At 52.3% G+C, this 9,970-nt stretch overlaps 2 protein-coding genes across 2 annotated transcripts in view; one reads left to right on the forward strand and one right to left on the reverse strand.

Moving 5' to 3' along the window:
* Positions 1 to 1,661: 1,661 nt before the first annotated feature.
* On the reverse strand, positions 1,662 to 2,365 carry GUITHDRAFT_52228 (hypothetical protein; the record flags this gene model as incomplete). The annotated part of the gene is made up of 3 exons (XM_005835013.1): positions 1,662 to 1,815; positions 1,870 to 1,997; positions 2,042 to 2,365. Coding segments are annotated over 3 exons (606 nt in total), but the record flags the coding sequence as incomplete, so codon positions are not given.
* A 1,745-nt stretch (positions 2,366 to 4,110) lies between these two features.
* GUITHDRAFT_137037 (hypothetical protein) overlaps positions 4,111 to 9,970 on the forward strand; it is a gene marked incomplete at both ends in the record, with an annotated part of 6,566 nt that continues 706 nt past the window's right edge. The window contains 28 exons of the mRNA XM_005835014.1: positions 4,111 to 4,127; positions 4,179 to 4,281; positions 4,318 to 4,374; positions 4,411 to 4,769; positions 4,821 to 4,901; positions 4,946 to 4,997; positions 5,077 to 5,208; positions 5,265 to 5,828; positions 5,879 to 5,956; positions 6,004 to 6,068; positions 6,119 to 6,174; positions 6,339 to 6,432; positions 6,461 to 6,521; positions 6,555 to 6,614; positions 6,702 to 6,788; positions 6,814 to 6,849; positions 6,875 to 6,934; positions 6,988 to 7,053; positions 7,100 to 7,144; positions 7,191 to 7,256; positions 7,325 to 7,393; positions 7,443 to 7,480; positions 7,567 to 7,749; positions 7,795 to 7,885; positions 7,937 to 8,161; positions 8,251 to 8,478; positions 8,568 to 8,651; positions 8,973 to 9,872. Of these exons, the coding sequence (XP_005835071.1) occupies positions 4,111 to 4,127; positions 4,179 to 4,281; positions 4,318 to 4,374; positions 4,411 to 4,769; positions 4,821 to 4,901; positions 4,946 to 4,997; positions 5,077 to 5,208; positions 5,265 to 5,828; positions 5,879 to 5,956; positions 6,004 to 6,068; positions 6,119 to 6,174; positions 6,339 to 6,432; positions 6,461 to 6,521; positions 6,555 to 6,614; positions 6,702 to 6,788; positions 6,814 to 6,849; positions 6,875 to 6,934; positions 6,988 to 7,053; positions 7,100 to 7,144; positions 7,191 to 7,256; positions 7,325 to 7,393; positions 7,443 to 7,480; positions 7,567 to 7,749; positions 7,795 to 7,885; positions 7,937 to 8,161; positions 8,251 to 8,478; positions 8,568 to 8,651; positions 8,973 to 9,872 (3,957 nt within the window). The remainder of the gene's footprint in view (positions 4,128 to 4,178; positions 4,282 to 4,317; positions 4,375 to 4,410; positions 4,770 to 4,820; positions 4,902 to 4,945; positions 4,998 to 5,076; positions 5,209 to 5,264; positions 5,829 to 5,878; positions 5,957 to 6,003; positions 6,069 to 6,118; positions 6,175 to 6,338; positions 6,433 to 6,460; positions 6,522 to 6,554; positions 6,615 to 6,701; positions 6,789 to 6,813; positions 6,850 to 6,874; positions 6,935 to 6,987; positions 7,054 to 7,099; positions 7,145 to 7,190; positions 7,257 to 7,324; positions 7,394 to 7,442; positions 7,481 to 7,566; positions 7,750 to 7,794; positions 7,886 to 7,936; positions 8,162 to 8,250; positions 8,479 to 8,567; positions 8,652 to 8,972; positions 9,873 to 9,970) is intronic.

Below are 9,970 nucleotides of genomic sequence, written 5' to 3' on the forward strand. Positions count from 1 at the left end.
TCAAGTCCGTGACACTCCTCAACCCCAGAACGTTCGTTGCAAATTTGAGATTCGAAGAATTTGGACATCATAGACACGAAAAGTTTGGAGCGACGATTGTGTTTTATCCTGTACACGGAAGAACTGACTGTCTGCATTTCTGGCCAACTGTCAAGTTGCAAAGAATAGACATCTTGACTTCCATAGAAGGATGAGAGATCAACGTGGTAGCCTTTCTCCTTCATCCATGCGATCTTCTCCTCTTTTGTAGAGGGGGTGCCGGCCTTTCCCTTCTTTGCTCTTGTCTTGGATTCTTGCTTGCCTCTCGCTTCTTTGTCTGGGACATGTTCCTCGTCTACGACCTTTTGGAAATCGATCTCAATGACAGGAGGCAAGGGGTCAACGAGCTTTGAGTCGTGCTTGTAGAGGTCAATCTTCTTGCACTAGCGGAGATCAAGCTCAGCCATAGATAGTCAACAGCAGCGCACACACCTGATTGAGGGTCTTCAGCGTCTTCGTTAAGGAACTCTTCTTCTTCTCGCCTTGCATTTGCTCAAGAGCTTCCCTTCCCTCCATCACTAGCTGGACGACGATTCCCTCTCGAGCCCTGCCAGTTCTACCCGATCGCTGCACATCCCGTATGGGAGAGTTGACCAGATCATATTGGATAATAATGTCGACGTTGCCTACGTCAAGGCCCTCTTCTCCGATGCAGGTTGCCACCTGACATGATCGTCATCAGGCGATATCACATTCAAACCCTCAATTACCATGGTGTTGAATCGCCCGTTCCTGAAGTCATTCATAACTTCCTGTTGAATCCTTTGACTCTGTCCCTTGTGAAACGCAGTGCCCTGCTGTCCAATGAAAATGCTTGCCCGAACGTTCTGCAGTCTGTTGATTTCTTCGCATATCTCCTCTACACAGTCTCTTGAGCTCGCAAAAACGATGGCACGAGAGTCAACTCGATCTCCACTCGAGCTGCACTGAGTGAGCTTGCGGTTGAAATGCTGCTCCAGGATGACTTTGAGCTTCTCTAACTTTGGATGCAGGAAACATTCTTGCTCCCGCAGCTGAAATCGAAAGAAGTCAAACGTTGGGAGGGTTGCAGGTCAACAAAAGCACATACATTTTTCAACGTGTTCAAAACCCTGGAATACCCTTCTTTCCTTACGATATCTCCTTTGGCACCATACTTGGATATGCACTCCGTCTGAATTTCAAATATTAGCATTCAAGAACTTGATTAAATGACTTGCCTTGGCGTTCTGCAATGTTTGAATGGGGCCCTTCATCGAGCCACGTTCTAGATTATGACAGGAGCGGAGGATGAAGATTGCTGCATTGAAGTCTGATTGAACCGACAACACTTCTTCCCTGGAAAAATTTCCTGGGGGTGAAGATATGAATCTCTTCTGCAAAAGATGCAGGATCTGTCAAAGAAGGCAGAGACGACAAAAGCTGAGCAATGGCAACCTGCGCTACATGCAGAAGTCCATGATTGAGGTTGTCTACCTCATGCTTGTGCAAAAGCTGCTTGAATTGGAGTCTCCTAATGACTGGGGACAACAAATCTCTCAGCTCTTCGCATGCCCTCATGATCCTGTGATCTTGACCCACAGCTACGACCTGGACTCAGAGTCAAGCTATATTCCTTACAGGCTGCCAGTTCGAACCTCGCTCTCCTTGTTGTGAACATGCTGTTGGATATCTTCATCCTCCTCGTTCTTTATCTCCAGGTTCGAAATCATCAAGTTCGATATGACATTCTGGATTCTCTCCAGCTTGCTGCCTGGTGTGGCAGTGAGAGCCAAGATCCTCAGTCCAGCTGATACCCTAAACATCGTATTACCATGAGCACCAGGTCAGCAGAGAGTTGAGAAGCAGCACCTGTGATTCAGCTGCTCTACCGACTTGACAATAGCATGTCGACCTATCGCCCTGTGCGCTTCATCCACGACGAGTAGCACCACCTTCTCTGCAGGACAGTCTCCACGGCATATGTCGTTGTCGAGGATCTTGAACATGTCAGTGCAAGGTGGAGGCTGCAGCTGGGGAGTACCTGGGGAGTCATGAAAAAGATCGATCTTGTTTGCCAGAGATTCCTCCGATTCGAGACGTTCGCAGATCCAGTCATCTCTGCTATCTGCCTTGAAGACACTCCCATCACCCTCGAGCATGCCTCCAGCTGCTGCTTCACGAGGGGCTTTGTCGGCGCCAGGAAGATGATGATACGGTCAGGGAACCATGTCATGTAGTTGTGCATCAGGACGGCTGCGATCAGAGTCTTTCCCAAACCCGTGGGCAAGGACACCAGCGTGTTCTTCTGCACTGCAGACAGGATGATGTCCCTCTGATAGCGCCTCACCTGCGGGTTCAAGGGAAACTCGAGTTTCAGACGAGTGCCACCTGAACTGGCTGAACCGGCTGCTGGCCCTGAGCCATGGGGTTGAATCCATGAAGTTGGGATGCAGCTCTGTACATGACTAGGTCTGGAGGCATGTTGCAGTGAACAAGGGGCTGAAGCTTCCGGCGGTTTGTTGGACTTGAGAGCAGAGTTGGCCAGTTGCTCTTCGAGCTGATTGGCTGCTGCTATTAAGAATTCGTCGTCGTCGTCGTCGAACAAACTCTCCATGGAGACGAGAACGATCTAACGATGCTTACTGGCCGATACTATCATGTAGCAATAAATCTCTGCAACCAGAAGCCGAGTATTGACTCTGGCGCCACTTTGTGTTTGTGTCAAGGGCGGCCATGACTCAAAATATTTTCTTGATGAGATCCACATTGAGCATGAAGCTTCATGACAATGAACACAAAGTTTCACTCCATATGCAGACATGTTTGTGCTATGATGGATCGTCTTGTTCTATCATGCATGCTGTATTCCATCTTGTACCTGCGCTTACCGCTGCTTCCGATTCGCTTGCCGCCATCCCGCCATTCCTAATTAAGAGCACCAATCATGGTCTTCACTCATATCAGTCGCGGCACCGGGCCGGGCCAGCCCGGCGCCGACCGTAGGACTCATCCCTACAACTCAGAGTCACGGTCAGTGACTTGTGACAGCGGCGCAGCGGCAGCCGGCCCCAGGCCCGTCGGCCTTTCTGCCGCACCGTCGGCAGGGCCAGACTCTGGTCTTTTTCAAAGACCGCCAAAGGCCTTGAGTCGAGTCTGCTTTTCTTCAAGGCTTCATGCTGAACGGCCGCCGCGGCATTTTTTCCTGGCCGGGCAAGTTCCTTCCGAAGTTCTGACGGACTCCGGAGCACAAGTTTGTTAGATTTGTACTATGCCAAAGTCACGCAGATATCACATCGACCTTAGTTGTAACAAGACAGGTTTTGCTCAACCGGGACCAGTTCAGGTTCACATCCTGGATGCCAGGTGAAACCCAAGCCTTCCAGACATGAGAGGACCTATTGCCGCCTCGAAAACACGTAAGTCGTCTTGGTTTACAGGAGAGTTTTGTTAACTCGGCGCTATCTGACTGGCACGGCTGGCATACGATCCATCACCTTCCGAGACCGCGCGGCCATGAGGCTCATGTTGTAGTTGGGGAGACGCCGGGGCCGGCCTGGCCACCGGGCCCGGGCCCCCGCCGCGCCGGGCCACGGTGCCCGGGCCTGGCCGCACGGCTGAGTGTAAGCAGTCTACTCAAAGTTTTAAGTTAAAAATCAGTTTTAACAGCTTGAATGAAGGGATGGATTTAGTACGGCTATGTAATTTTAAAAGCTCTGTAGATAATTAAATATTTACTTGGAGTACCATGACAGTTTTAACTTGTACTTGAAATTCGAAATTTATCTTTGACGCGCCAGAGGGAAGACGAAACTTGAAACTGCGTCCATGCCGAACTTGCGCCGTACGGCACTTACAAAGTGAACAGAAACCATGTCAAGATGTGTTGAAAACATACTGATTCATCATCGATTAGATAGCTAGTGAGCAGTCTGAATATTCAAGGAGCCAGGAAGTTGCAGGACCCGGGAGGTGGGGGGAGAGAGGAAAGACTTGAATTTTCATAATTTACATGTACGGGTTTCCACTGGAAGAATTCTCCCACTTGTTCCTTGTGTTCCAGGTTTGACGTGATTGACAGTGTTCCCATCGAGGTCTTGAGAGCCCACAAACATGAGGAAAAGAAAGATGTGAGAGTGAGCTTGTCGGGTTGCATCGAGTGCTGAATGGAGTCTTTGCAGCATTGCAGATCGATACCTGGGAAGTCGGTTCGATAAGGAGAAGCATCGAAAGTACAACGCTCTGCTCTACACGCATGACCTTGATGGGGAGACGCCGATTACCGTGAGAGACTTTCGCTTGATGATGTCGATCTAAAAGTTGTCAAAGAATCCGAGGCGGACGGCCAAGGGAGAAGAAGCCTATAATGAGGTGAAGGTGAACTGACGGGAATGAATGCTGACGAGACATCAGTTCCTGTACGGACTAGAGCTTATCAACCAGCAAGAATACCTCCCTACCTCGGCCTCACTCCTCGGATCATGCGCAGGCGGTTCAGATGCCCAAGAGTTTGAGGACGCGGCAAAGTGGGAGAGGCTGGTGTACCAGCGGCACAACGCGCTGACAGCGTTCGCGTTCAACATCGACCTGCTCGACCGGACGAAGCTGGACCATAAGGAGGATAAGACGAAGAGTGATGAGGATGGGAAGGCAAAGATCAGCAGGCGCTACAAGATCCACAGAGAGACGAGGCAGACGCTCATTCGGCCGCTTGAGGCAGATTTCACATGGCTCGGCTTCCTACTCTACGTCGTCACTTTCCTGGCAAAGAGGTGAGGAGAACGAGGCTTGTTGGAGACATCGCCTGCTGAAGTGTAAGGCAGCTACACCCTCGTGATCCAGATCATCACGATCGCCGGGATCTGTTCGGCATCGTACTTCTGCCCTTTCAACAGAAACCCGCTGTGAGAGAGTGATGTGTATCTTAATATTCTAAGCTCGACTTCAGGCTTCCAGTCACAGCTCCTCCTGCCAAGTACAGAGCCAGTCAGATTTATCAAGTAAGTCGCGCAGACAGCGATGTGCTGCGCTCTTGTTACAGCACTGCTCCTTCGATCTGTGACTTCTTCCTTCCACCAGTCCTTCAATTACTTCCAGACCTATGATCGCCCGTGGGTGCCATGGCTGAGGGAGAGCTGCAAGGGGGAGGATGCAAACTGCAAGGATCCAGGTTACGTCGTTCAGTGGCCGTACATGCAAGTCACGAAGAATGTACTGGGCCATCCCCCTCTTTCACGATTCAGATGCCCCTGACTGTTCCCTGGCAGGGCACTTCCATGGTCGACATTCCTCAGGAGCTCATGGCGGCCGCCAGTTGCACTCTTAGGAACAACGACTGGATTTTCGACCCCTTCCTCAAGAGGGTGCGCAGTGAGTTCTTGGACTGCTCGAAAAGAGACGGCAACGTGCCGTTCAAGGTGGATGGGACCTGGTTCCACTGGAAGCCAAAGTACTACTACAGCAACCATGCTGAGACACTGGCCTGCAAGAAAGAGGTGTTTAACTTTGACAGCCGCATCGTGACAGAGGAGGTCAAGGTTCAACAGGAGCTGCTGAACTGCATCGTGCAAACGAGCATCGCTCAGTCAGACCTTTGCTCCTGCGACCAGTCGGGTTGGACCAAGCTGGAGAGGTTGAGGCGAGGACCTCAGTTTGTTGTCCGTCTCTTCTCGAACGACCAGAATGCGATCCAGAACGAGACATTCAAGCCTGACTCGCTCTGTGGCGGAGACTCCGTCGCTGGGAAATTCTGCATGCAAGACAGTGACTGTAGTGGCAACAAGTGCAAAGCGGTGTACACGAGCCAGCGGCACATCTCTGCAAACAACCTTGTGAGGGACTGACCTGTTGTTGTTCTTTCGCCTCTTACTCAATTGACAAGTACGGTTGTTTCTTCGAGACTCCCGACGCTTTGGCTGTCATGCAAAACAAATTCTTTACCTGCGCCCCGGCTGGACCGGTCTGTCATTGTGCTTGCACGTATGGGGAGACTAACAAGATCGTCAGTTTGACAAGCTCTTCGCGCCCGGAGGACAAGCTGAACGCCTCCGAGCTCTAACAACAGGAGTGACGTAAGGATCGGGATGCTATTCAGGTTCCGATATTCAGCACGTCTGTTCAGGTTGAGAACCTGGCTCCTTACGGTCTTCTTAATCAAGGAGGGAAGCTTGATTTCAGGTCTGTTCATCGTCTCGTGTCAAGGAGTATACTATCCTGAATATCTCAATCGCTCCCCACACCTCTTGTCCTCCACCCCGCTTCCTCCTCTTCCTGCACCTCCGTCCCATTATCATTTTCCCTCTCCCTCTCTCTGCATCGCATCTCAACCTCTCCGTTGCCAGGCTTTGCTCTCTGGATCATTTTCTACTCTCTGATTGCAATCCTGGCATTTGTGTTGGCGCCATTCCTCATGTACGACCTCGTGTATTGTTTGAGGTAGACTCTGATCGATTTCGAATGATAGGATCTATCTCCTTTCGCTGAGCGGGAGCAAGAACAAGAAGCAGAGGTTGAACTTCGTTCAGGTTCGCGTGTTTTCTTCATGTCTGGAATCTCAGATGTATGACTGGTCACAGTTCATGCTGGCTCTCATGGACGCTGTCAACGACCAGGCAGAGGTGGAAAAGAAAGTCTACATTCACAACCTCTCATGATCTCTCGAGTACAAACTTAGCCTTTCCGCTAACTTCCTCCTGCCTCTCCAGATCTTGTGGTCCATGGTCACAAACTTCTCCACCACGTATCCAGCTCTCTCTCCTCTCCTTGCCTTTGACAACCTCAACCCCCAACAGGTATCGGTTGTACACGTTGTTGCAGGCCTTGCTCTCTGGACGAGTCAACGCCTCCATCAAGGTTTCCATGTCTTGTTTGACTTCAGTCTCGTCTCTCAAGCACCATGAAGGATTTTGACCGCAAACTCACCGACATTGCCAACACTGTCAGCTTGCTTGTATTGTACTCCTTTCCTCCTCCTCACAGATCTCATTCCAGATTTACGATCTCACCCTCCTTCTGAGTTTAGGAGGTGCTCCAGATTCCACCATCATCAGTTCCTTGGTCAGCAGCACAAGGCAAACAAGTTTCCTTCTCTGACTTGCCGTAGGTCCTCACGTTGACAAACTTGCTCTACACGATGAACGTCGAAAAGGTAGACGTCCTCCTTCCCAAATCTTGTTGGGTGACATGGGCCGCAGGTGAAGCTGACGAGAATTGTACGTCCTCTTGAAGACCTCAACGATAACAGGCTGTCCAAGTTTGAGGTGTGAGAGGAGGAGGAGGAGGAGGAGGAGGAGGAGGAGGAGGAGGAATAGATGAGTCTCGTTTCCAGACTGCATTGCTGCTGGTTAAGATCATGGAAGATATGCTCGACAGAGACATCCAGTACAACTTCGTGCAGGTCTCAAGATGCTCTTCTCTCCTGGTTCACTTGCTGAGTTGCAGTGAAGGTCTTCAAGGAGGGGCCGGACGCGACGCAAAACGAGAGGTGAAGAAAACTAACGCTCCTTCTCCTCCACATCATCTCCATCATCTCCACCATCATCATCGCGGACTCACCTTATGCCGACTCAGGCTCATCCCTTACATCCCTCAAGAATTCATAGAAAAGGCGAAGGAGATGCCGGAGGAGCCGGAGGAGAATAAGAGCATGATGATACAGCTCCACAACAAGATCCAAAAGCTCCTGATCTCCTTCATCGGGGATGGGAACGAGAAGATCCCTCCCTACTGGCTCGAAATGCCTGAGCTCCCACAGTGACCAGCGCATGGCAGCAGGGCAGGTACTGACAGGGTTGCCAGGGACCTGATAGACAAGTTTGGACACGACGGGGAGGGATTTCAGGCACAGAATCCCAACAGGACTGTGATGAAGGACAGCAACAACGTCCTGGTGCGGCTGCCCCTCCTTCCAGTGCGATGACGGTGAAAGTTGTGTTGACAGAGCCTCTCCGACGAGGCGGGAGTCAAGGAGTTTCTCCAGAGGCTGCAGCCCTCCATCGACAAGGTGAAGGCACTGGGAGCTCGCAAAGAGGAGCAGGCGCAGGAGGATGCTCCGTGCTGTGTAGACCTCTTCCCCTCATTGGATGACGTGGAGGAGTCGATCCGTGACGAGGAGGAGCTTCATCGCAAGCCCAGGATCTTGTTCTACGGGGAGTCGAACCTCCAGGTCCCTCCTCCTCCTCCTCCTCCTCCTCCTCCTCTTCCTCTTCCCCCCCCCTCCCCCCCTCCTTATCGTCATGCTGATGTCCAGAGCAGTCCGCGTTGGAACGTCAAGATCAGAGATCGCCAGAGGTGCCAACGGCGCCTGACACCCACAGGATGCATCAAGTCCAGCCTGCTACTCCCCAAGAGCATCAAGAGATCTCCTTCGTCGAAGCTCAGCCAGTCCTGCACCCTGCAGATCTCGAGCTCCAGCTGCCTTCGGACGGCAAGGGCTCGGGCTACCTCTCAGCTCCTCGTCCTACTCAGGAGACTGACTCGCAAGTCATGGAATCTCTCCTGCAGCCTCCTCCTCCGCTGCAAGTTGTATTTGGCTGTCCTCGCCAGCTCTCTCTCTCCTGATAGGATGGCAGGACCAAGGAGACGCCTCTCCTCCTGCTGCCGATGCTCAAGGTGGACAAGAGCCGGAGCCGGATGCCGCCATGGAGACGAACGAGGTACGAGAGCGTGAGGCAGGCGGGTACCATGTGTGAAGTTTGCCGCTGAAGACTCCGCCGACCGAGACGGAGGCTCTCAACGGTCAGGCGTAACCAGTGGGACAGCAGTTCGCTGATGACAATAGCTACCGGACATCTCCGATGAGAGGATTTTTCCACCGTGTGAACGGTTGGTCCATCTGATGATGATTTTGAATTTGTCCTCGTACTGATTTTTAACTTAACTTTGAGTAAAAAGAAGAATGGAAAGCCCGGAAGGTAGTTAAATCAACCCGCCTCAGAGAATTGATAGGGGCAAAGAAGACAGAAAAGAATTTCTAGTTGAGGCGAACTAGTGCCCTTAATCTGAGGCGGACTCTGGCTTTGATGCGGCATGCTGCCTTCGTTCTCGTCCTTGCGCTAGGCTTCGAGGCTGTCGCCTGCTTCACGATAGGAGGAGGAGGAGGAGGAGGAGGAGGGCCTTGTAGACAGCTGAGGATCACCAGAGAGAGGGGAACGACGCCCGTGAGCTTGAGAGGAGGAGCCTGTGCAGCGAAGATGGCAGCTCCGAAGGTGGACATGCGGGAGCTTCTTGGATGCTGCGTATATGCATGTGAGAGGGCAGGACAGATCATTCGTGATGTTGAGAAGAGGAGGGAGCAAGGAAAGCTTGCAGGTACCATGTTGAAGGATGCGCATGATTCCCGCAGCTACCTCACCGAGGCAGATACCTCTGCTCAGAAGGAGATCCTGAAGATCCTGCGCAGCAGTTTCCCGCAGATCTCGATCGTTGCAGAGGAGGAGGAGGAGGAGGAGGAGCTGCAGGGGATCGGAGGAGTTCCTCAAAAGTTCCTTCCGGTAGAGCTCCGCGATGTGCCGGAACAGCTGACGTCAGTGCCCGCAGAGGACGTGTGTGTGTTCGTAGACCCTGTGGACGGCACCAAGGAGTTCGTGGAGGGAAGGCTCGAGGCGGTCCAGACTCTCGTGGGGATTTCAATCAATGGCAGGCCGACAGGAGGAGCAGTCGGCATCCCCTTCCTCAGTGGCATGGAAGGGGTTCACGTCGTGTACGGGCTGGTAGGAGCAGGGGTTGCCAATGTCCCCCCACCATGTATGGAGAGGAAGGAGCAAGCTGGGGTCGTCCTGGCAGCCTCTCCCTCCGGCAAGGAGCAGGCTGTTCTTGATGCTCGTCAGCTCTTGGCACCGAGCAAGCTGATAACGCCAGGAGGAGTCGGGAACAAGGTGAGGGGAGGGAGGGAGGGAGGGAGGGAGGGAGGTAACTTTTGGAGGGGAGGGAGGGAAGGAGGGAGGGTAGGGTAGGGAGGGAGGGAGGAACGTTT

The sequence above is a fragment of the Guillardia theta genome (genome assembly GCF_000315625.1).
Source record: "Guillardia theta CCMP2712 unplaced genomic scaffold GUITHscaffold_23, whole genome shotgun sequence".
Lineage (NCBI taxonomy): Eukaryota > Cryptophyceae > Pyrenomonadales > Geminigeraceae > Guillardia > Guillardia theta.